Genomic DNA, 25,294 nt, shown 5'->3' on the forward strand with positions numbered 1-25,294 from the left:
GACCATGCAAAGATTTGTTGACCCTGATACTGAGGTACTACCCTTCTTATTTATCTTTTATATCCATAGAACAAGTCATTCCACCTTGCTCTTTCCTTCAGAATTATTTAGCCTATAGCCTATTTCAGGCTCTTTATTTTCCCCATATACATTTTAAAGCCGACTTTTTAAGTTATACACACACACAAACACAGTCATACACACAAGTGTCAGAATTCTGTTGAAAGTGCACTACATTTATAGGTTTTTTGTGAGAAGGGAGAGTGTATATTATATTTGTACACATATATCTAATTTGTTATTGTTTCATTTTGTTTGCAGTACTGGGGATTGAACCTGGGGTCTTCTTCCACAGAACTTCATCTCCAGCCCTTTTCACATTTTTATTTTGAAACAGGGACTTGCTAAATTGCTCAGCTTGAGATCCTCCCGCATCATCTTCCTGAGTAGCTGGGATTAGAGACGTGATCATCATGTCCAGCTGAATTCCTGTCTTTAAAAATGGAAGGGGGAGGGCATGGGGAAAACAGACGAACTTTGATTGGGCAAAAGGGAGGAAACGTGGGGAGGGCGCACGGGGGCAGGAAAGATGGTAGAATGAGATGGACATCATTACCCGAGGTACATATGGTGCGACACTACACCATGTACAACCAGAGAAATGAAAAGTTGCGCAGCAATTGTGGACAATGAATCAAAATGCATTCTGCTGTCATATAGACCTAATTAAAATTAATTAATTAAAAACGAAATATTTCTATCCGTGAACATCATGCAGTTGGCCCTTTATAACATGCCCAGGATCCATGTCATCTCGCTCCCTGCGTTGGCACCAACTTGGTCCGGGACACCCTCTCTCTGCTGGAGCCACGGTGGTCTCCAAGATCCCCGGCTTTCCGACGGGGCCTCCCCTTCGCAGCCCGCCCTTCACCCAGCAGCTGGCGTCATACTTTTGCAGACCACGAGTTCTCGGCCCTGGTAACCACTTAGAATCACCCCGTGGCGGCGGTGCCCCGTGCCGCCCTCTGAGACACGCCAGTTGGAACGAAGGAATGCTCGGTGGCCCTGGGGACAGGGAAGCGAGGAAGGCGCGGTCCCGGGTGGGGAGCCGGGGTGCGGACGACAGCTGGGCCTAGCGGACCGCCCCGGGGAGGGCGCGGGTTCTTACCGGGGCGGGAGAACCGCGCCCCGACCGAGGCGAAGGCGCCAGCGCCGCGGGCCGAATTCCCGCGCAGCCTCCGCGCCAGGGCCGAGCCCTGCCTCGTGGCTCCCAGATCCAGCCGCGCGCCCGCGGGGCCGCGCGCCGAGAACGCGCTCTAACGCGCGGCGCGCGGGGCCCTCGGCGCTTCCGGTGGCGGCGGAGGCGGCGCAGAGCGGCGCGGGCGGCAGCGGCGGCGAGTCGCAGGTGCGGCCCGGCGGGCGGGGGGCGCGCGGGAGGGGCGGAGGCGCGGCGCGGGCGGGGGGGACTCGGTGCGCACGGAGTCGGAAGCCCCTCCTCGGGGCCGGGGACGCCTCGGGACCCGGGTCCCTACGCCTTGGGGACCCTGCCGTTGGCTGCCTGGCTGCCTCCATCACCAGCATCCCGGGACCCCGGGGTCCCGCGGTAGTGGCTCTCGCCCCCAGTGGGAAGGGGCTCCTCTGTCCACGCCCCGCGCACCCTGCCCTGCTGTACCCCGCGACGGCATGACGAAACTCTCCGCTGGAGGCGCCCAAGATGGCTGCCACGAGGACAGGCCACCACGGGGTGGGCGCGAGCCATTGCTAGGTGACCAGGTGGCCCGACCCCTGTGCCCTTCACGCTCTTGGCTTTTGGCCTCTCCTCCTGGCGCAGGACGGGTTCGGTGGTCGGCAAGGAGACGACCGGCCTCTGCCCTGGAGCTCAGTCTGATGGGGAGACACGTGCTGAGAAGTGGATTCTTGGAGTTGTAGGGTCCCCTGGGCACCTTGCACTTGTGCACTTTTCTCTTTATCTTTGCCACGTGTCGCTGGGCTCTAACCTTCCCAGAGTGTCAATCACCACCATATCTAGGAAGCGTGCGCCAGGGAATTTAGATCCCTCTGTTTTGACATACTTCCAGCCCTCCGAAGTTGTTTGCACAGCTGGCCTCAGAGTTCTAACTTGGGTACTACCTCCTCAAAGGTGTGCTCCCTTGGAATGCTGCTTAAAACTGCCCCCTCCCAAACCCTTGTTACCCTTGTGCTTGCCAATAGTTGAAATAAACTTGTTATATTTGTGGTATGTTCTTTTTGCCAACAGGGCCTGTGCTGGTCTTGCTTAACCTGTCTCCCCTACTGCCTCCCACCAAACTACTTGCTTCTGCCAAGTAGGCCCTCAGTGAGCCCTTGCTGAGTGCTGGTATGCAAAAGCCCAGCTTGGCTGCACTACAGGGTTCCAGCACTTAACCAGTTCTGGGGCAGCTGCCTTCTGAGCCCTGTGGCTCTTTCTTTATACTCTTCTCATGGTTCTCATCCCTTGGCTGCTTTACCTTCTCAGTTCTGACTTGGCTGCCTTTGGACTTTGTCTTCTCTGTCCATCCCTGTTTGGTTGAGCCAGGGTAGGAGGGCATGGACAGTATTAGGATGCAGGTGCAAAGGGGCCTTTTCTTCAGCTCTTCCAGCTTTGCACTCAGATTGATAAAGGAGAGAGAATTGTTGAGGAGGATGGGGGAGGCCCTACTGAGAAGTTCACAGATCCCCAATAGGTAGGACCTTTGTTCTCTCAGGACTGCAGGTGCCTCGTTTGCAAAACAGATAGTGTTTGGAAAGAAGAATCTGTCAGTTGCCCTCTACTCTAATGTAGGATTGCTCTAAGTGTGTATTCAGGGTCCTATGGAGGGAACAGGCCCTTAGCCCACAGGGATGGGGGAAGAGACAGCAGTGGTTGCAGATGTCAGAGAGGAACTGCCCAGTGAGGGGTGGTCCTCCTGCAGAACTGTGAGATGCCCAGAGTGCTCTTAATGTTTTGTGAACTCTTCTTGTGGTCCCCTGGGGATGGGCACAGAAAAGTACTAGTTTGGAAGGAACAGCTCTTTCCCTCTCGTGGTCTTTGGTATATCGGATTTTTTAGTTGAATCTTTGGGCATTAGAACATTCAGATGGATACTGAAAATAGTTTATTAGCCCTTTATCATTTTACAGACTGGTGCCCTGTCTCAAATGGAGGTTAATTCATTTATTTTTTTAAATGGACAAGAACTTTACCTGTCCTAAGACAGTGCTTCAGCAACTCAAACTAAAGTTGATCTTAACTAAAATATGAATATTAATTGTCCAATAGATGTTTCAAAGGCAATGAAAGATGAGAGCCACGTGTGTGGAGGGGCTAGTCTGAGAGGCAGTAATTCTCATGCCTCCCTGATTCCAAGCAGGCCCCTGTCTCCATGCAGCGCCATCCCTGGAGCAGGGAAGAGATGCAGCATAGATTTCTTGCTAAGTGGAAATGCTCTTTGACCTAATCCAATTCCTGGCCTGCGATTCACTTTCTATCATTTAATCTCCTGCGTGGCCACACCCAGGAGGAAGGAATGCCCATACAGATGACCTGCAAAGCCAAACAGAAATTAGTAGATTACTTTTTAGGTTCCTTGAGTTTTTGTGACTGTCCTCTGCTGATACATCACCTCTAAACTCCAAAGGATCAAGACTTTGGTACAAAGTCAGAACTGCCACTCTAGACTGTTGTTTTGAGCGTGGAACTTAATTTCTCCGAGCAACTGTGTAAAATAGAGGAAATATCCTGGAAGGCTGTAAATGAGGACTTGGCAGTCTGATAATGCATTGAAAGCTCTGTGTCTGGAACATGATTGACCTTCAGTCTTGACCCCCAGATAGTGGACAACAGTGACCTTGGTAGATGGTTTTGCACCTGCCTGTCCCCAACTAAACAAACTGAGCAATAGACTGTTTCTTAAATGCTTCAAAGTACAGTAGTTTTGCCAGGTATAGTGGCGCGTACCTGTAACCTCCAACAGCTGGAGGTTCGAGGAGGAATGAGGCAGGAAGGAGTACTGCAAGTTCAAGGCCAGCCTCAGCAATTTAGCAAATCTCTCAGCAGCTTAGTGAGAACTTGTCTCAAAATAAAAAATAAATAAGCATGGGGAATATAGTTCAGTAGTAAAGTGTCTCTGGGTTCAATCCCCAGTACCACCACCACCAAAAAAAAAAAAAAAAAACAATAATTTTAACCAACAACAAGTTTCCAGTTTAATGACCTGGTTGTTGTTAATCTTTAGCCAAGGTTAAAGGTCTTTGTGACTAATTCCCTCAGAAAGCACATTCCCTGGTAACTCGTTTTCTGTGTGATTTTGGAAAATTAGGTTTATCCCTGTGGTTACAGGTTTCCTTGGCAGGTAGCTAAAAACTTGAAATGCAGTTTATGTAGGAGGAGATTATTTTCCCTAGTCTTTTCTGATCACCTCTGGGAAGCTGGGCAGCAAGCGGCATTCCCCACAGCCGTGGCATTTGGGGGCAAGGCTGCCACCAGGGTGGACGGGAGCTTCCATCTCCAGGAAGTGCCTTGCTCGGAGCTTTACCTTTGCTAGAGATCATTCAGCCCTCCTGCATGCCTCAGCTTCACAGTCCGGCCAGCTGCAAGCCTACTCCCTTCTCATTCTGTTGATGAGAAACCTGACTGACGCCCAGAGATGTGCAGCAGCTCACCCAGTGATGTGCCCACAAAGGGAGTGGCATCAGGCCTTGGGTCTGTTTTAGTCCAGTCTCCATTCCTCAGGTGTCAGGGTCGATTCTCAAGAGGGGCCCAGGGAGCCGGCCAGAAGGAATAGGCTCAGTGTCTAGCAACCCCGGAGGCAGAAGTGATGGGGTTTCCCGGCAGGACCACAGCCTGTCCAGCCTGGGCTGCCCTGTGTCTTCTCACAAGGCCTGTGGACACTGCAGGGCGGCAGGCCCGCTTCCTCAGGTTAAGAGGTTTCCGCGTTTATGTTCTTTCCATGGCGAGTCTCCTGGGCTTACTGATCCTAGGCTGCTTAAGAATTGGATTCACCTCTGCTCTGCAGAATCACATCCCTAAGAGAATGCTTTCCTAAGTCACCGACACTTTTCAAGGGAGCAGGGGCTGCCAGCCAGCTGCCCTCTGTCACAGGGGTGGTGGTGACGCTTAGGCACTGGAGTGAGTGACTGGTAATGGCGAGGCTATTAGCAGGCCGTTCCTAAGCTGTGGATAAAGATGCATATACTGGAGCCATTGGTTAAAGTGTGTGGTACTCTGAGTAGTTGGGGAGCTGAAATTTGAACTCAGATTCATGGTCTCTACAAGCACAGGCTCATGACCACTACCCAAGTAGCACTTCAACACCCTCTCACTCCTCCATCCAGGGTGTCTAAGTGACATAACTGGTGACCAGCTTTGAAACCATGTGGCTTGGAGCCAGTAACTCAAGCTAAGCCAGCCCACGGGTTGCTCTGCCAGCTTCAAATGGTCCTAACTGGGACAGTGTTCTCCAGAGGGTGTGCGTTCATGTGGCAGAAGGTGCCCCTATGCCGGGCCACAGGCTGGTCCTCTGCCTACACTCTTGTGAGATCCCAACAGTATCAGGCAAGATGTATATCCTGGAAGAGAGGCAGGGTGCCCCACAGAATGGAGACAGTTTAAATAGCAACTTCAGGAAGATGGACTTAGCCAGCATTTCCAGTGGCCCCATAACATGTGACCTATTGTGACCACAGAATCTTCCTTATGCCACTCATTTTGGTTTTCCTGTAACTGGAGATCGTGCAAATTTCATAGCAAGTTTAGTCCATTGACTAAACTTGATATGGATATTTTTAAAAAGTTTTTCAATACAGTTTGCCCAGGTTAGCAATCTAGTAACTCAGTTAAAGACTTTCTCAGCAGAGTTGGAGGCTGCCCATGTGTACTAAGTAAGCTTTATGAAGGTGTCGGCAGATGCCTTGGGGAAATAGAATGAGGCTGTATTTCGCGGACTGTGTTTGCTTTCTTGACTTACTGCCTGTTGCATCTTTTTTTTTTTTTTTTAAGAGAGTGAGAGAGGAGAGAGAGAGAGAAAGAGAGAGACAGAGAATTTTTAATATTTATTTTTTAGTTCTCTGCGGACACAACATCTTTGTTGGTATGTGGTGCTGAGGATCGAACCCGGGTCGCACGCATGCCAGGCGAGCGCGCTACCGCTTGAGCCACATCCCCAGCCCCTGCCTGTTGCATCTTGACATCTTTCCAATTGCAGGACCGGACAAGTGGTTTCAGTTTCCTTTGAAGAGTTCACTCTCTAAACAACACATAAGATAATCTGTTGGCTTATCTTAATACAACATAATGCTGCAATCATTCATGGTTCCAAATAGCTGACATCGTTAGTTCATTGTGAGCCTGTCTTAGAGTAAGCAATTGGGAGATGTTAATGGTCATTAGTAGGAAAGTAACTTAAAATCACCTTGCTTCAAGTGGCAACAGCCAACCACAAAAATTTTTTTAGTTCCATTTTTTCCTCTCTCATAAAAATTTTAATACCTTTACAATCCCAATTTTTCTTTAAAAATCACCCGTGAAGGAGGTCCTGGAGTCACATTTCCCAGCTCAGCTGGCCAGGCATCCGTGGAAAAGATGGGTCACTTCACGTCTCCCCACCGCCGTTCCATCTGATGTCTCTGTTGCCAGTTGGACCTGGATGGCTTCCACCGCTCCTCTATGCCTCCCATTCCACTTTATTTTCAGACCATAAAAATGAATTTTGGAGCATTGGTAATCTGCCAACAGGGAGTGTGAACTGTAGCATTTGGTGGTTGGCGGCTGCAGTTCTTCCGCCAGCTGGCCACTGGCTAGCAGATGCCTCCGCTGGGCCTCTTTGCTTAGCTCCCCTGTGGAAGGTGGCATTGCACTGTTTCTGGGGGTCTCCTTTGCAGCCACTCTGAGTGCCCGGAGACACCATTTCAGCAGAGCTGCCCAACTGCCACAGCCTCAGGAAGACATGGCAAAGAGAACATTCTCTCTCCGCTGCGTCCTGGTTCTGCATGCCATCTGCAGAGCTGGTGGGCTCACATACACCGTATTCTTGAACGTTCTCTGGCATTGTGTGCAACCTGCCCTTTGAGGTGTGGTATTTTTCATTATCTTTGCCACATTTGCAGTTGGAAAAGATATACCTTGTTCTCTAAAACCTTTTCTAACCAACTGTTTGTGGCTTTGTAACAAGACCACTCCTTCGATGTTGTCCTGGGCAGAGGTACCACCTTTGCCCCTCTACCAGGGTGTTGCCTCTTCCTGACTCGTTAGTCCCCGCTGTTTGCCCGTGTTCTGAATTCTAAAGAGAAGCCCGCCTGCTATGATGGTAGTTGTGCTGCTAACTTTCTCTAGACTTGAGAACCGAAAGCACCTGGTGGCCTATGGACAACCCCTCCGTTTCCTTAGTTCCTTGCATCAACCAACACGAAGCATGTTCAACTTGCAGAGAGCTGTGTCTGCCTAAAGAGCCACCGGAGCTAGCTGGAAGGGCGTGGTCCCTCGCTATGCTCTCTAAAGAGGAAAGGGAGGTATGTGCCTAGACCACAGAGGCCTTGCTCAGCACACAGCCTTCCTGCCTGCCCCTCCTCTCCATCCTGTAAGAGCCCTTTGCACCCCCAGCCCCCCAAGATGGAGCTTTGAGGAGATAAGCCCTCCATCTCAATCAGAGCCCCCGCTGGGCCGAACCTGGTTCTTTCCTGCCAGCACCTGGCTCCTGCATACTGACCATCCAGCAGCAGAGGGCAGTCTGGTAGCAGCTGTCTGCAGCTCCCCGCCGTGAGGGTGTGCAGCCTGAGGGCTCACTCCAGTGTCACAGGCAGGTCTTCCTAGTTAAGATGCGTCTGCTGTAGACCCTCAGCATGTGCTGCCATGGACATGTCAGAACCTCATAGCTGGTGGCACTTAAGAGCACTTCTCTAAGGAGACTTTGGTCTTCCAGTGCTAGCCTCAGTGCCCAGACCCTCTACCAGCCAGAGGGTGCTTAGCACACTGCCAGCTGACCAGATGGGCAGGAGGAAGGGGGCATGCTGCATGTCCTGAGGGGCAGCCAACACTGCGGCCTGTCCCTTGTCAGCATCCAACCAAGTGGAGCTGCCAGGGCCCTACCAGGGGAGACCCCAGCCTCATTTTGGGGTCCTCTCCTCCATCTGTGCTTTGTGCCTTGGGGTCCCAAGCCTAAGAGCCACTCCCTGCCCCACATGTGCTGCCTGGGCCCCACTGACTATCATGAAATAGGGCAAGTTAATAAAAAGGCAGGAGAGCTGGTGATGAAAACCGACTTATTTGGCGTGGAGAAAGGGAAACTTTGCGTGCTTGAAGGCGTAACTTCATGAGTGAAAAAGGCCTATCTAATTGAAGCGTGAGGTCATAGCTAATTAAGATTCTATCTGGTTGGAGATCAGCTGTTTCTGTAGGAATGCTAGCATGGCATTCCTGATTGTTCTCCCAGTTCCAAGGCTGGGGCGCAAGGGATCGGGTCTCGTTGGTATTTCTCATGCCAGTATGGTGTCATGTGGGATTCTTTTTTGTTTGTTTTCAGTTCTGGGGATTGAATCCAGGATGCTGTGCCATTGAGCTATGTTCCCAGACAAGGTCTGACCAAGTTGCCCAGGCTGGCCTTGAACTTGGGTCCTCCTGCCTCAGGACCTAGGGATTGCACCACACCTGGCTTGGAATCCTTTTAAGTTGGTGAAATGGTGCTGTATTTTTTCCTAGTGCTTTTAACGAATGACCGCAAATTTATTAGCTTAAAAAAATTTATTAGCTTAGTGCTCTGGAGGCCAGTTGTCCAGACTGGGCAGGACCGCCTAACATCTGCCCTCAGGAGCGTCCCTGTCTGTCGTCTTTGGCTCCCAGGGGCCACCTGCACTGCTTGGCTTGTCACCTCGTACAACATCAGCCCCCTTGCCTGTCCTTCTCCATATGTGGCTCTGTGATTGCGCGGAGCCACCTGAGTACTCAGGATAATCTCCTCCTCAGGATCCTGGGCTAATTACGACAGCCAAGTCCCTCCAGGTGTAAAGTAGCATCTTCTCAGTCTCCAGGCTTTATTCTGCCCATCACAAGTTCAAGGCTAGGAATGAGACTTTCCAGTGTCAGAACTTAGGTGTGTTAACCTGGAGTCGAAGACCAGCAGTTAGAGCCAGCTCCCTGCCTCCTCCCTTGCTGGGCAGGTGAGGGATGGCCATGAGTGACGTTTCAGAATCTTGTTTTCCTCATCTGTAAAATGTGCACAGTGAGAATTTTAGTTAAAAGGGAAGAAGGATTACTTGGTGCTTGATTTTCTGGGAAATCTAGGGATCAGCTGCCCCTGGCAGGCATCCCAGTTGGTTTAAGACTGGGGGGGCCGGGGGTGGGAGGGTGCCCGCCAGGATGTAGGATGGAAACTGCTCACAGCTTCACGCATGCCCAGCCTGTGCCCATGCTCCTGGGAGAAGGGGTAGTGCTTGTCTTTTGGGAGGCTGTGCTGGTTTCTGGTGAGTCCAGAACCACTGTCTGTGCCGGGGGTTAGCAGGAACGCACAGGCCCCGGGCAGGGACAGGGAGACCCCAGCGTCTCTCCACACTCACTGCCACCATTGCTTAGGATTCTTAGAAGTTGCGAAGGCAGCTGTCTTCACAGTGTCCTGTCTGCCATACTGGCCCCTGGGGAGGGGTGGCACCCCTCTTTACTATCCCAGAACGAAGTAACAGTCACCAAGAGCTCTTTGGCACACAGGTTACTAAGAGCTCACCACTCCTGCCTTGCAGGACGCTAAGCCCCTGGCCTCCCACCCAGCCACCTTTGTTCAGGCTTTTTCCTGACCTTCATAGGGCAGCCCTTAGTCCCTTTGCTTCTGCCATCTGCCTCTGCCGCCTCCTCCTGCTGACTGCCTCCTCCCACTGACCGCCTCCTCCCGCTGGCTGCCACCCTGAACTCTGACTCCACGTTCCACTGCCTGGGTGCCCCACTTGGGTGCCCTTTGGCACCTCACATTTAGCACATTCGAGTCTGAACTTCCCATTTTCCCTCCCAGGCTCGCTGTTCCTCCATCGTTGGAAGTCCTGCCTTTCCTGCTCCCACAGCCCACACGCCCAGCTATCGGAAGGCCTGTTGGCTCCTTTAGCAGAACGTCTGGCATCCAGCCCTCCGGTGGCTTCCCTGCCGCGCCCCAACTAGCGCCGCTTCTGGGTGGCTGTCACCTCACCACTACTCCATCTGCTCCTTTCTGGCTCCCCACCTCCCCACACAGCACCAGAGACTGAATTCTAAGTCAAGTGACTTCATTCCTCTGATCAGAAGGCAAAGGCCTCCCACTGGCTGACCCCGCCCCGGCCTCCCCTGGCCTCCCTCCCTCCCTTCCTCCCTCTCTCCCTTGATCCTCTCCTTCTCCCTCTCTCTGTGTGTGTTTGTCTCTTTCTCTCTCCCTCCCTCCCTCTCCCTCTCCCCTCACTTCCCTCTTCCTCACCTCCCCCAAGATAAGCCTTCTTGCTATTCTTTAAAAACACTGGACATGTGCCTGCCTCAGGGCCTTTGCAAGGTTCATTCTCTCTTCCTGGATGCTCTTCCCCCAGATGCCCACAGGATTCAGTTCCTCCCAGCCCTCTCTCTCCCTCCAGTGCTGTTTCCCAGCCATCCCTGCTCTGGCTGCCCTGCTGAACATGCGGCCTACCGTCCTGGGATCCTTCATGTCCACTCTGGTTTTTCCCAAACCTCGGGCACCTTCCACTGTGAGGAGTAACCTGCTTCTCTCTGCTTCTCATTCCCCCTTCCCCCAGGGGGAGCCCAGTGGCCCCGTGTGCTGGGGCAGGAAGTGTCTTCCTTGTTCTCTGACATAGCTGAAGAGCCTGTCACAGAGTCCGAGAGCAGCCCGCAGGCACAAAGATGGCAGCACTTTGTAGCCCTTACAGAAAACCAAGGCCAACAGACTTTTCCTGCAAAGAATTTCTTCTGTTCTTTATTTAAATTGTGATCTACTAAAGGGAGGGAACTCAACCTTTGTGGGCTCATTAAAAAATGGGAGGAAGTTGTGCCAGATTTTGCGTTCTATTCAGTCCTGTGATGATGTTTGACATTTTTCGATGACACATCGGGGACGAAACAGGTTTCGCACCATACACGTCATTGTAAGTTCAAAGTGTGGCCTGCGGGAGCCAGAGAGTGAGTTGTCACAGGTCAATCACGAGGTCCAAATGCTGGAAATTAGCCTCGAGCACTTTAAACAACAGTTTGATAGAGCCATTTGATGTCTCCTGACTCTAATAATAAAACTTGGGGCTCTAATTTTTTACCTAATTGTCTTCATTTCTCTCAAAATTCCTTTTCCTTTTTTTTTTTTTTAACACAAAAATATTGTCCCTGATGGGATTTGGGAATTAGAAAAACAAAGCCGCCCTCCCCGAGCCCTAGATAAATGGACGTTGAGGTTGACTGATGAAGCTGAGGAGGGACAACAACCCAGAGTATCCTGAGAGCTTCTCGACTTTCCTGCATCATCTCCTAGCTCTCAAGGTCATCTGCTCCTAAGACACTTTTTTCTTGTTTTTCCAAGCAGTAGAAACCTCTTTCCAAATAACCCTTGTGAGAAGACACGGGGGTGGAAGGCAGGAGGAGGGATCTGCTCCCACTGAGCCCGTGTGTCCCTGTGTTTCTGCTCATCACCTGGTCAGCCCAGACCAGCAGGAGTAAGCTGTGGGACTGCAGCATGGATCTGCATCCCTGTGTCCTTGGAAACTGCTGAGTTAAGGTAGACTGGGAATGCTGGGTCCACAAGTCCCCTGACCTGAGCTGCTGGGGGTTGGAGAGCCACTCCCCACTCTGTGCTAGGGTGGAGACTTTCACTCCTCCTGTTGAGATTCCAAGGAGCAAAGTTTCTGATCCTGTGGAGACAAAGAACCAGGTTTCTCCACGAGATAAGAAAGCAGTGGTTACTCAGCAGAGGGAGCCATGTGGCACACCTTAGCTACCTTGCAGCCTCGGAGGAAGGTAATCCCAGCAGCCTCGCAGCTGGCTTTCTCTGGGACCCAGCGGCCTGGACAGGGGCAGGCCTGACTTCTGCTTTGTCACTGTCCCTGCTGCTACTGTAATGCCAAGGCGGCTTCACATTCTCTAGGTTCCTCCTCGCTGTGGCCCTAACTAGCCTTCTCAGTCTTGATCCAGTGGGCCACAGAACGTGTTGGAGATTTTATCAAATCCTAGAGTGCCTAGCATTTGCATCTGCCTTTTTTTCTCCCTGAGATGATGGGGATTGAACCCAGAGGCACTGCACCACTCAGCCATATCCCCAGCCTTTTTATTTTCAAGACAGTATTTCCCTAAATTGCCCAGGCTGGCTTCACATTGTGGTCTTCCTCCCTCAGCCTCCTAAGTCACTGGGATTGCAGGCATGCAGATGACATCTTAACATACTTAGGAGCTTATAAAGCTCTGAAGAAGTAACTTAATGAACAATGACCTAAGAAAGAGAGCTCTGATCTGAACAGGTATTACACATGGAAATAGAAATGGGTACAGGAAAGCAGTGGTTTGAAGCCCTCCGAGTGGGTAGGTCCTTCTACCTGTTAACATCAGACTTCAAGGTCAAGTTTAAGATCATCAGTCAGGGGAAGAAACTCTCAGACAAGAGTGCAGCGTCACATATAATGGTGGAAAACTGAGGCAGCATCAAGATTAAAGGTGTTACTTCAAATGATTATTTAATGGCATAGAAGTTGTCATGAACTAAATGATATTAAAGAATTAAGTTATTGTGTCAATCTCTATGATAATGTGTCCAGAAGATGTCTTCAAGGAAGTGAATGGGAACATGCACCATGCTTACTTCTGAGAAGCTCGGCTGTGGGCGATTTTGTTTCTTTATTCTTTATTTTCTATAACAAGCTTGTATTTTTCAGAATGCTACAATAAGCATGTCCTACCACACACAGTGCAGTTCTAAAATAAGCATACATTACTCAGAGAAACAGGTTAATTACTAAGGGGAAAAAGTAACGGTTGTGAGGCTCTGTTTATCAACATCATTTTGCTGTAAATGGCAGAAATGCTTCGAGGGCATCTCAGGCTGCAGTGGGTGCCCGGTACATGGAAGAAGGTAACCTGGCACCTTTGATTCTTGTTAGTGGTTCATGTGCTGTACAGGCCAAGTGAACCCGTGTCTTGGCTGGACTCTGACATTTGGCGTCTGTGCTCTCTGCATGCATAGTCACCTCTGCCCCCAGGGGCAGAAAGCAGGCAGACCCGGGTGCCTGGCATTTCCAACTCCAGACCTTGTTACTTTGGATATTATTTTAAACCCTTTTGTATTTCTATTTTTCCCTATTTTTAGGTTTCCATCAAGTAAGGGGTGGCATAATACTGTGTACTTATAAAGAGAAGTGTGTGGAAAATCAGTGACATTTGGTTAAGGTGCATTGAGACTTGGGGACAGAGTCAGCTTTGGTTGAGGTGGCCTCTCTGCCACTTATACCAAAATGACACTTATAAACAGAAAGAGCCAATCCACCTTTAAGACCAAGTTGAGGATCAAAAGTCTGGGGTGACGGTGGATCTTCTATGGTCTTCTTGCTTTGCAGGCGGGACGATGTCTGGGGAACTGCCATTGCACATCAACATCGAGGAACCTCGATGGGATCAGAGCACGTTTGTGGGGCGAGCCAGTCACTTCTTCACCGTGACGGATCCCAGGAACATCCTGTTAACGGATGAGCAACTAGAGAACGCAAAGAGAATAGTCCATGATTACAGGTGACGATAGTGACCACATTTTTGGCTTAATCTGTAAATTGATTAACATGTTGGTTGCTTTTAAAGCTTCACTTGGTGATCTTGCAGCATTTGTTTCACAATGAAATCCTTTTTACCAAAAATAATCAGCAAGTCTGTTGCACCCCCCTATTGCTGAACCTTAGCTCATAGCAGGGACTCCGGGCAGCCTAAAAATGGGGCACACGTTCCTGCTGCCCGTGGTCCCCATCTCTGAACCCCGACCCATCTCCTTTCTTTTGTGGTCACCCCTGGGGCTACAACCACCCACAGTGTCTTCCATTTCTGGACAGAAACAGCATAGTGCAAAAGATACACTGCTGTGAATCAGGGGCGGGCCCTGCTTCCGAGATACAGCGCAGCGGGTGGAAGTCTGTAGGGAGGCGTTGGAAGGGAAGCACAGAGGGGGACTCAGGGCTGTGGATCTGGGAGGCGCCCCATCAGCCAAGTGCCAGGTGTGAGGACAGAGAGTGGCACCTGGGTAGACGCAGGCAGTCCCATAGCACCAGCTCTGAGCCACCGATGCAACCAGCCACGGGCTGAAGATGTCAAAAATAACAAAGGCAAATACTGCCTCTGTCGCGCGAACACGTGCAGACCTGTGTTCTCGTCCTCATCCCCTGAACACAGCAGTGTCACCACTGTTCACCTGGTGTGCATATGGAATCAGAATGGCAGGCTATTAGAGGGGACCTGAAGCAAGCGCATGGGGGGTGCAGGGCCACAGCAGACGCAGCCCCTTTATGTCAGGGGCTCGATGTCTGCAAAGTTGGTCGGGGCAGCAAGTCTTGAGCCGTCCCCGGGGTGCCCAGGAGGAGCTACTCTGAGGTAGCAGTTGGCAATTTTCCCACAAAACGAGGTGAGAAGTGCTCCTGTGGACCAAGAGGGCCCCTGCTCTAGTATGACCCTAGAAAGTCCCCACAAGCTCCTGTGTCCAAGCCTTGGTCCCCAGCCAAGTAAGGCTCTGCTCAGAAGAGGGGAACCCGTGGGAGGTACTAGGATAGGAAGCTAGTTGTGGGAGGTGTGCCCTTGAAGGGGGCTTTGGGACCCCAATCCCTTTCTCTCTATTTCCCAGCCGCCCTGAGGTGAGCAGGCTCCTGCAATACACAGTCCTGCCGTGGTGTCCTCTGTCACCACAGGCCCAAAGCAAGGGAGCCAAGTGACCATGAACCAAGACCCCTGAAGCCATGAGCCAAAATATATCTTTCTTCTTTCTAAGTTGGTTCTGTCGTATTTTAACCCAGCAACAGAGGCTACCACACTGTTGCATAGTATTCTTAATTTTTTGATTACTTGCTTTTTTTTTTTTAACAATTCTTTTAAAAAATATGAAAGTCTCTCTGATCCAGCAGGCCACGTTGGCCGTGGGGAGGAGTGCCAGCCCCTGCTCTAAGGAGGGGCACTAGAAGCTGGGGACAGTGCTGTCAGAAGCCCTACACCCAAGCCACGCCACTGAGGCTGGTGGCCAGCTTCAGCCAGGGGTCAAACATGGCCACCATGGCATCAGAACAGCCAGAGCCTGTGAAAAGCTCTGAACAAGGAGGGAAGGACGACCTCGCAGTCAGCATGGTTCAGAAACTTGGGGAACGTCCTCTATTCTTGGAGAATCTGGAACAGAAGCCATAAGAAAGAATCAGGGTGCCAAGACTCATGTGTGGGCTCGGGAGAGGGCAGTAGGAGGATGGCCAAGACTTGGGCACCTCAGAGGCCATTCAAAATTGTCCCTCAAGGCGGATATGAAGCTAGCCACAGACGCGGCACCTTGGACAGGTGGAGTAGGGTCTAGAGTGACCCTGGGTGCTCCGAAGGGTGTGGTGGGATGGCCCACTCTCTGTACAGGGCTAGGGGCAGTGGCCTCAGGCAGCAGTCCATGGCTCAGCATGCCTGGCTGTTCTCACCTCTGGAACGGAAGCCCACCCACCGCCCACAGGCGTGGCTAGTAACACCTGGGGTAGGTGAAGGAGAAAGAGGTGAAGGAGATCACGGAAGGGCGTAGAGGAGGGCGAGTGGAGGTGGGCCGTGTGATGCTCTGAAGGAGGAACCCGGGAAGGAAACATCTGTGGATTCCAGAGACCTGCCCCATCTCAAGCAAGGTCAGCTGACATCTCTTTTACTTCATCTGTAACAAACTTAAAATTTCTACAAGCATCCATGAAGTGGGTAAAGACAATCCTTAAAATAGCAGGCGAGCCTGTGGCCCTCGGTCAGCCCCTCCTTCTGTGCAGAATGCCCGCGGGCAGGAGTCTGCAGGGGTGCTGCACCTACTGCTTTCATCCCAGAGGACAAAAGTGCAGGAGCAGCAAAGGCAGACTCCTCCCCACTTCTCGAGGGCAGGAAGGGCACGTGGAATAGAAAGGGAAAGGATTCCTGTAGGAAATCAGATGCAGTATGATTCAGGGCCAATAGATCAGGAAAAAATGGTTTTGATAAAGTATATAAAAATAGAACTTGATTAAAACACAGTAGTCGTAGGAAATCCTTACACAGCTTTCCTTTACACAGTCTTTGACAGGTCCTTGGGGCACATAGCATTTCCTAAACACTTCCTATAGCCAAAAGTAGAATAGCAAACACAATGAGAAACTGCCTGGGAAACCTGGAGAAGTCGAGTCAGAGTGTGCTCTGCTGCTCATTTCCGTCTCCACATCTCTGTGACTTACCAGCAAAGCCTGGCACTGATGGGCCCACCTGCAGCCTGAGAAATCGGAACCGCAGCAGAGCAGTGCAGGGAGCAAGTCCATCCGAGCCCTGCACCAGGCCCGCCTACGCCCTTCCTGCTGCCCACCCGCACCTCAGCAGCAGGAGAGGCCAATGCGATGTTGCCCGAATTCCAGGTGGAGGAACTGAGGCACAGACTGTAGCTCCTGCTAGAGCCAGACCTAGAACCCGAGGGTCACACCACAGAGTCCCTGCTGCTCATGGCCACATAAGCTGGCTTGCAAGGACAGTGGAAGGGACGTCGTTGCTATGAGTCAGAAATTAATAATTTCCAAAAAGCATGTGAGAGAATTGATTCCTTGATGAATAAGGGAAGGCCAAGCCTCTGGCAAGTCTAACCAATATAAAATAAATACATAGAAGTTGATGAGAGGAACAAGAAAGTTTCCTCAGGAAGAAATAGATATTAAAATACAGCCTACCACAGGGTGCAGAGGAACACACCTGCAATCCTAGCAACTTGGGAGGCTGAGAAGGAAGATCACAAGTTCAACGCCAGCCTCAGCAATTTATCGAGGGCCTAAGCAACTTACAAGACTTCGTCTCAAAATAAAACATAAAGGGCTGGGGATGTGGCCCAGTTGTTGAGCACCCTGGGTTCAGTCCCTGGGATCAAAATAAATAAAACCTACTATGGATCTTTTTTGCTAAAAAGTTTGAAAATCTTAGTGAAATATTTAACTTTTTAAGTATAAACAACCAAAATTTGTTCAAAAGAAGGGAGGGAAAGAGGGGGAAAGGGTGAGGAAGAGATGAGGCAGAACAAATAGAAAAATAAAAAGCAAAACCATCCAAAATCTTTCTCAGGCAACCTGGCTTTGCGAGTGGAAAACGTTTTTTTTCCCAAGAAGAACCGCTCACCCACAGATCACCCAGAAAGTAGGAGGCAAACTCTTCCTCTTCCATCGATGGAGCCCTAATCCCTGACACACGGGGTTCAAGCAGCAGCTCTGTAATGACATCCCTCACGGACAGCCCAGGTGTCAGCTGGCCAGGTGGAGGGCAGCTCCTGGAGCAGTGCCCCCGCTGCCTCTGACAAGGCTGGCCCCACATCCACAGAGCTCCATCCGTGGACCACAGAGCCCAAACCAGGTGCTCATCGCCGCAGGGGCAGCGAACCTGACAGAACCCAGCCGGCTTCTGTGGTGAGACTCTCAGCAGACCAGGAAGAGAAGGGGAGGAGCTCGCTCCCCTGAGGCTGGGAGCTGGCGGGGCGTCCGTCTCCAGGGCTCTTCCTCAGCTCTGTGCTGGGGCTGCTAGAAGATCAACAGCAGAATTAAAGACAACAGCGAATGTGACCATTCGTGTAGAAAGAATCCACAAAAAATACAAATACATAAAAACTAGAAGAAGTGAGTTTGTCAAGGTCACAAGACACAAGATCAGTATTTAGAATCAATTTGATTTTCATCTAGTAGCATTTAACAGCTGTAAACTGGAAATAATCTAAATGATGCTATTTCAAAAACAACAAAAATAGTAAATACTTGGAAATTGCATTAACAAAATGTGTAAAATGCCTGTAAAGCCAAAGCACACAACACAGAGATTACAAAAAGGAATCCCTTGGTTGGTTTGTTGTTTACATGAAAAGAGAATACCGTGTTCATAGTTTGGAAAACCCCTAATCATTAAAATGTCATTTGTTCCCAAATTGATGTAGATTCAATGTGGCATCAGAATCCCAGCAGGATTTTTATAGAAATTGCAAGCTGATTTTAAAAGTTTTACATGGAAATACAGGGGACCTAGGTGATTGAATGCAATTTTGAGAAAGAGCAAAGTTGAGGAACTACCCTACCTCATCTTAAGACCTGATGCACTAACAGTAAAAATGCCTAGCACTGGTGCAAAGGTAGACACATAGACTGTCATTCAGTTTTGTGTTTCTATAACAAAATACCTGAGATGATCAACTTAGAAGGAGAAAAGGTTTATTTTGGCTCAATAGTTCTGAAGGTTCCAATCCATAACCAGTTGCCCCATTTCTTTGATTCGATTGGGGGGGCACACATCATGGCAGAAGCATGTGGTGGAGTGAAAAATCCCTTGCCACATGGCCAGGGTACAAGAAAAAAAGAAAAGGATGAGAAGGACCCACAGCCCCTTCCAGGGCACGCTCCCAATGCCCTAAAGACCTCCTACCAGGCCCCTCATAGAGAGCCCTCTCCTCCCCATAACACCACCCTGGGGACTGAGCCTTCCACATACGGGCCTTTTGGGGAGGACATTCAGCATCCAAAATGTAGCACAGACCATGAAACAAAATGCTGATTCCTAAAATACGTCCACGCTCACACACTGAGTTGCTTTTACACCAAGATAATCCACAAGGAAATGTGGCTGCGATCAGTGAAAAATCGGGCAGTCCTACAAAGTGAGCGTCCATCCTTCTGTAAACCAAAGGCAGCTCACGGTGACAATGATCTAAGCAAACATCCAAGCTGACATTGTAAGATCCCTAGAAGAAAACAGAGCCCCTCTGTGGCCTTGGGAAATGCGAAGATTCTCTGGGACTTGAGCACAGGGGGAGGGAAAAAAGGAACGAAACCATCGAAAAATGAACTTCCTCACCGTAAAAGATTTTCCACGCAGATGACTCCATTTAGAGAGCAAAAGTGCACCTCACAGACTGCACGGAAGTGTTCACAAAACTCATCTCACAAAGGGTTTATACCCAGAAGATGAAAAAAAAAAAAAAAACTCTCTTTGAATATAAGGATAAGACGACACAGTTTGTAAGGTGGGTGATAGATCGCAGTAGACAGACGACACCTCCCCAAAGGAATGCTGGGAATAGCAAGCGAGCATCTGGGAAGACCTGGAGTGTTATTAGCTACGAAAAATGCAGACAAAAGCCAGGAGTGGCCCATCAGCCCGGGGTGAGGCGCTGCCCAACATGCACCAGAAGGAAGAGAAGAGATGACAGGCACAGCTCCCAGGCCAGCAGCCCGCCCCACCACAGGGGATGAGCCACCCGAGCAGAACTTCCTGAATGGCTTTGCAGAGGTGCAGCACAGGAGGAGGGGAGGAGAGGAAGGTGGTTTCTATAGTTGGATTTGGAAAAGTTCACATTCCGTTCCTGAGGGTGCCATATCCCATAAGTGGATGTCACTTTCATAACTCCCAAGAAGTCGAGGAGTAGAGAAGCCTTTTAACTTATTTTCCTAAACCTGACCACAGGCCCCTCCTGTTTTCCCCATAACATCTCTCCGTGTCCCAGGGCGTGTCCCTGGGATACCGCACTGCGGTGTGCTCCATGAAGCTGTGGAGCGGCCCTGCGCCCTCCTCTCCATTAGTTTAGAAGCACTGTTGGCAGTATCCGCTCTCCAGTTTACAGGGTGTCGGTCAAAACACACTGTAATCACCTATGAAGTTTATAAGATAATTGTAAGGTTTTTCTGGAAGAATAAATAATGAGTGTGATTAAGGCATTTAAAAAAAAAAAAGAACAGATGAGTTGTCACAGAGCTGGGGCCCTCCGGGAAACTGAGGCAGCACAACCATCCCCTTCAAGCCCCAATCCTTGTGATCCAGTCAGAAAGATTCCAGGCATGTTGATCAGAAGAACGGGCAATAAAACTTATTGAAAGGATGGAAAAGACAAAAGGGGACAGTCTCGGGGAAGGAGTGGGTTTTCTCAGAGACAAGAGGGACAGCATTTCTCCTGCACTCCTGTTTTATTGGGGATCCCAGAGAAGCTTCCAGAGTCCTGCCCAGGCCCACCTCTTGACTTTTGACAGCAGGATGACATCAGATTTTAAGTCCCCACTGCTATGACAGCTCTAGGTCATTTGGCCCATGCTGACCAGTTCTAATGGGATTCTTAACCATAAATTGTTACAGACAATTGTTACAGGTTAGGAGCAATCCTCATCTCCCTGGGTTCTGGGATTCAGTCTGTAAAGCGATTACAAAGATCTGCCCGTCAGGATAACTTGGGTTCCTCCTTCCAATGTTATTTCAGGCCTGCATTTCTCCTGCAGATAACAGGTAGTTTGTTGAGAAATGTTGACGAATCCTGTCCACTTAGGCCAGGCAGGGCTGCAAGTAAATTGCTTCTTGGAATAGAAAGCATGTGGGGGTCAGCCCAGTGGGCCCATTTGATAGAATTATTCCCTTAACCTCGTGTTCCCGCCACTGACATCTTTTTTCCCCTGTCAGAGTTGCAGTTGCTTCAGCAACAATCACGATGGACTGATAAGTTAAGATCGTGGGCATTGGTGTCAGAATATGCAGATAAATGGGAACACAGGAGAAGGTCTAGGTCACGAAATCTCAACCCAGAGCAGGCAGCCACCTGGGAGATGAGGTGAAGCAAGGTTCAATGTTCCCATGTTAAGATACATTTCAAGCAAACAAGAAACTAGTGACAAAAGGGAAATCACTGTTCTGAAACAGTGGGAAGCACAGGTGGACATTTGCACGACTGCACCACGGTCAGTCAGACCTTCTAGGCAGAGCCTCACTTACCCTCCCCAACTAGATAGGAAAGAATCATCCAGGATGGCAGAAACACACTGGCAGTGAAAACTTGGGTTAGTAATCCCTTGCGTATAAAATACACTTACAAGTTACTTAAATATCAACACTGCTGCTGTTGCTGTTGATGATGATCAAGACAGAGACGTAGCTGAAGCTTTAACATGTTGCACAGCCTTGGTGTCGGCCACCTTGCACATTCCTCTCTGGGCAGTCTCACATGTGGGGTGACTCACTTGCCAGGGAACTGTATGTGCTTCCTCATCCTTCACAGAGGAAGAAAGTTCAGCAGTTCAGATGCTCACACCAGGGCACTGGAATCAGACTTCGTTTTAAAATCAGGCAGCAGATGCTGTGCACATTTAAAAGGTGTCATATTTGTTTCCTGAGACTGCCATAATTTACCACCAGCTAAGTGGCTTCAAACTTCAGAAATTCAGCCTCCGGGTTCAGGTGCCAGCAGGCCCTGCTCCCTCTGAAGCCTGGAGGGGAGACGGTGTCTTTGCATCTCCCTAGGTCCTGCTGGCTCTGGGCATGTTTTGCTGGCCTTGAGCTGTGGGTACTGGGGCTCTACCTCCTAAAGCATGTGGCCTCCTGGTATGTTGGCACCTGCCCATTCCCTAAGGACCCCATTCATTGGACTTAGCAACCACTGTGATCCAGTAGCATTCATCTTAACTAATTGCATCTACAGAGACCCCATTTCCAAATCAGGTTCCATCCTGTTGTTCCAGGTGAACATAAAATTTGGGAAAAACACTGTTCAACCCAATAGAGATGACCAATATCTGTAGGCACAGAAGCATTCACAAAATGTTGTTGAATTTAAAAGGTGGTGTTGAAGCAGCAGGTCTGGTGCCCCACCTTTACATAAACACTCAGCATATGGACCCTGGGAGGGAGACTGAAGCTGCTCACCAGGTTGCATTAAGGCTGCAGTGATTTAATCGCTCTGATGAATTCGTACATTTTCTGAATTTCTGGCAATGGACAGGTATTCCTTTGACAGAGAGAAGAAATAACAAATGATGTGCCTGACATTTCTTTTACACTAAAGAGTCTTCCCAAGCTAGGTTTCCAAATTACAGGTTTAAAATGAATTAGTGTTCTTGATTGCCATAGCTTTTGTCTAATTGGTTAAAATATTTTAGAGTTTGAAAAGTTCAAACTACATTTTTTAATGTCATTTAAAACAAAGAATATTTCAAAGTTGAATACTTCTCTGGTATACAGTTTTTTAAAAAAAATTCAAATTACAGATAATTTCAGATGAATATGTTTGAAGTGTTCATTTTAAGCACTTGTTATCCTTTGTGTTTTTAACATTTTTACCGACAGGGACTGGGGCATAGCTCAGTGGTGGAGTGTGCCTGGGTTCAGTCCCTGGCGTCAAAAAGGCATAAATATACAAATAAGTCAGTGCCAGCTGAGAGCTAAGCTAGCCCCGTCACGGCAGGCAGGTGTGAGCGTGCCGAGGCCTGTGTGGGCGCCGTGAGGACTTGAAGTGAGCCGCCCCATGTTATTTGTGGTCCTGTCCCTAGACAAGGAGTTGTCCCTCCGGGTCTTACAGAGAACGAGCTATGGAGAGCCAAGTACGTGTACGAGTCTGCCTTCCACCCTGACACTGGGGAGAAGATGATCCTGATCGGGCGGATGTCGGCCCAGGTGCCCATGAACATGACCATCACCGGGTGCATGATGACCTTCTACAGGTGAGCCGTCCCTGTGGCCAGCTGGATGCCCCTTGTCCAGAGACCCAGGGCGCCTGTGTTGATCAGTGCATTTTAATTCACATAAGAATGGTTTCACTGTGGCACAAGCATTCCGCACCCCTCATGTCTTTTTTTTCAAAGTGTATATTTATATGAAGTGTCTAAAAATTAAATGCTGTTTCCTAAGTATATAGGTGATGAGTGTGTCAATGAATTTGGTTTAGTTATTCAGAAGGATATCAAATAGCATGTTATACTCTACAAATAAATTCAACAAAAATAAAATTTAAAATGATTAAAAATGAAATAGGGGAGCTAGGCACAGTGATGCAGGATTATAATCCTAGCAGCTCAGGAGGCTGAGGCAGGAGGATGGCAAGTTCAAAGCCAGCCTCAGCAACTTAACGAGGCCCTAAGCAACTTCTTAAGATCCTGTCTCAAAAAAAGAAAAAAGAAGGGCTAAAAATGTGGCTCAGTGGTTAAATACCCCTGGGTTCAATCTGTGGTACCAACTAAAGTAAATAAATAAAATCAAATAGGGGTATTGTTGCACTGGGGAGAAAAATATGTCATTTCACTTTTAGTTCTATTTGGTGTAAATTTGACCTCTGCTCAGCAGCAGATCTATCTTTAATAAACACTTTATTTTATTTTTTTTTTTTAAAGAGAGAGTGAGAGAGGGGGACAGAGAGAGAGAGAGAGAGAGAGAGAATTTTAACCTTTATTTTTTCTTAGTTCTCGGCAGACACAACATCTTTGTTGGTATGTGGTGCTGCTGAGGATCGAACCCGGGCCGCACGCATGCTAGGCGAGCGCGCTACCGCTTGAGCCACATCCCCAGCCCTATCTTTAATAAACACTTTAAAGATCCATTTTACCTTCTCCCTTGCCAAGTAGCATCTTCTTTGTTGTTCAAAGGGAAGTTGAAGTTTTTCCTAAATCTTAGACCCAAAAGAAAATAGAGTCTAAGAGCAAATTCTCCTTTTAGCCTATTTATATAAATATGGATATAAAATACCTTATGTAGGTGTAAGCACAGGTGCAGGTCGACCTGGACACATACATGGACACACAGTAGCACATAGGACTGCAGCTAGGAGGTGCCAGGACTGCCCAGCCCAAGAGGAGGAACCTGCCGTTTATGGTCCCTCTGTGCCAGGCTCTCTACAGTTTACCTTCATCACATAGTAACCCTCTGAGCTTGGAAATGAGAAAACTGATCAGAGGACAAAAGCCACCAAACAGGTCCTGAGCCTGTGGCCTGTGTCTCTGCCCCAGCCTTCCTCTCCGCCCCAGCCTTCCTCTCTGCCCCCTCCTCTTGACGGTCGCTATGCACACACTGACTCCGGCCATAGCTGGTCCCAGGTGGAGGTGGTGAGGGGTGGTTTGCTCTGTTACAGGACCACACCAGCTGTCCTGTTCTGGCAGTGGATCAACCAGTCCTTCAACGCCATCGTCAATTACACCAACAGAAGTGGGGATGCCCCTCTCACTATGAGGTAAGCTCGCAGGTTCCGCCTCCTCTTGCTTCCCCAGTGCCCATCTGATTAAGTGATAATACTTTCCTTTTCAAAAACTCAAATGCATTTGTTGGGGTTGGGGTTGTGGCTCAGCAGTAGAGCTCTCCCTAGCACGTACGAGATTCTGGGTTCAATCCTCAGTACCACATAAAAATAAATAAAATGAAGATACATTTTTTAAAATGTTGTTTATGCTGTGCAGAAATCTGCATAACATCTTTTAAAGTAGAGTTTCTCCTCCCTCTGGGTCAAAACAGAGGCCTCCTTCCACCTGCCCTCTCTGTCAGTATTCCTGCTGCTAGTAGCACTGGTAGGATGGCATCTCTCATGCACCCTGGAGCTTGGTGCCCCTGTAGAGCACAGCCTGGGGAGCCCTCAGGTCTGACCATTTATAAAGGACACGCTCTACTCTCCTAAGTGTGCATGCATCAAAGCCCCCAGCATCAAAGTAGGGAAGTCAACAGTGTGGCCTCTGCAGAAATCAAGCTGGGTCATGGTGGTATGACCCTGTGCCTGCTTTGTCTCTGGAGCCCAACAGAAAGCAGAAATCACAAGTTTGCCTGCTGTTAGAAAAAAGAGAGAGAAACGAGCTAAAGATGGAGATTGAACAAAAATGGTAGAGTAGCTTGTGTAACACTTGAAAGAAAATGTTTTCCTTTTGGTGGTTCAAAATTACCTTTGAAAGGCCACAGTTCCATTCTACTCTCATCCAGTGGATACGGAAATCTGCAACCCAGCAGTGTCCATCCCCACTAAGAGCCAGCTGCTTGCCCTCTGTCTGGGGTGAGCCCATGCGTTGTCATATTTTGTCCACCAAGGTGGTGTTGGAAGAATGGCAGCACTGCATCCTGCTTTCTGTGTGTGTATGAACGTGAGGGAAGTGTCTCTGCGGTTAGCGCCTGGCCACAGCATTTTCCCACCCTGGCCGCTGGACTGGCCCACCCCAGCGTGCCCTGCTCTCAGCATCAGGAGGCTTATGTGCTGTCTGCCATCTGGGATTGTCTCTGTGAAGAAGCCCCTTCTTGAGGCCCACTTCTCTTGGCTTTCTCCTCTTGTATAGTGGTGAAGAGCATCATCTTGTGGACTCCTGGTTTTTTATCATGCTCTTCTCTCCCCATGTTTCTTCAAATCAAGTGCCAGTTTCTCTT

General features: G+C 49.4%; 1 protein-coding gene and 2 long non-coding RNA genes across 6 annotated transcripts in view; 1 reads left to right on the plus strand and 2 right to left on the minus strand.

The window, feature by feature from the left end:
- Window positions 1-215: 215 nt before the first annotated feature.
- Window positions 216-1,400, minus strand: LOC144378517 (uncharacterized). Its single transcript, XR_013440264.1, has 2 exons — window positions 1,169-1,400; window positions 216-493 (listed from the first exon to the last, which is right to left on the minus strand). It is a non-coding gene; the product is annotated as an uncharacterized LOC144378517 (long non-coding RNA).
- The window catches only part of Sfxn1 (sideroflexin 1), a 39,416-nt gene continuing 15,389 nt past the window's right edge, over window positions 1,268-25,294 (plus strand). For 2 of the 4 annotated variants that reach the window (XM_078052723.1, XM_078052726.1), the window contains exons 1-4: window positions 1,268-1,405; window positions 13,525-13,696; window positions 22,456-22,626; window positions 24,027-24,125. In XM_078052723.1, the coding sequence (XP_077908849.1) occupies window positions 13,533-13,696; window positions 22,456-22,626; window positions 24,027-24,125 (434 nt within the window). In that variant the 5' untranslated portion in view covers window positions 1,268-1,405; window positions 13,525-13,532. Of the gene's footprint in view, window positions 1,406-13,524; window positions 13,697-22,455; window positions 22,627-24,026; window positions 24,126-25,294 lie in introns of those variants that run through there. The other 2 variants (XM_078052718.1, XM_078052730.1) reach the window with 2 other exon arrangements.
- Window positions 8,713-9,870, minus strand: LOC144378516 (uncharacterized). The gene is made up of 2 exons (XR_013440262.1): window positions 9,779-9,870; window positions 8,713-9,193 (listed from the first exon to the last, which is right to left on the minus strand). It is a non-coding gene; the product is annotated as an uncharacterized LOC144378516 (long non-coding RNA).

The sequence above is a fragment of the Ictidomys tridecemlineatus genome, chromosome 1 (genome assembly GCF_052094955.1).
Source record: "Ictidomys tridecemlineatus isolate mIctTri1 chromosome 1, mIctTri1.hap1, whole genome shotgun sequence".
NCBI classification, from domain to species: Eukaryota; Metazoa; Chordata; class Mammalia; order Rodentia; family Sciuridae; genus Ictidomys; species Ictidomys tridecemlineatus.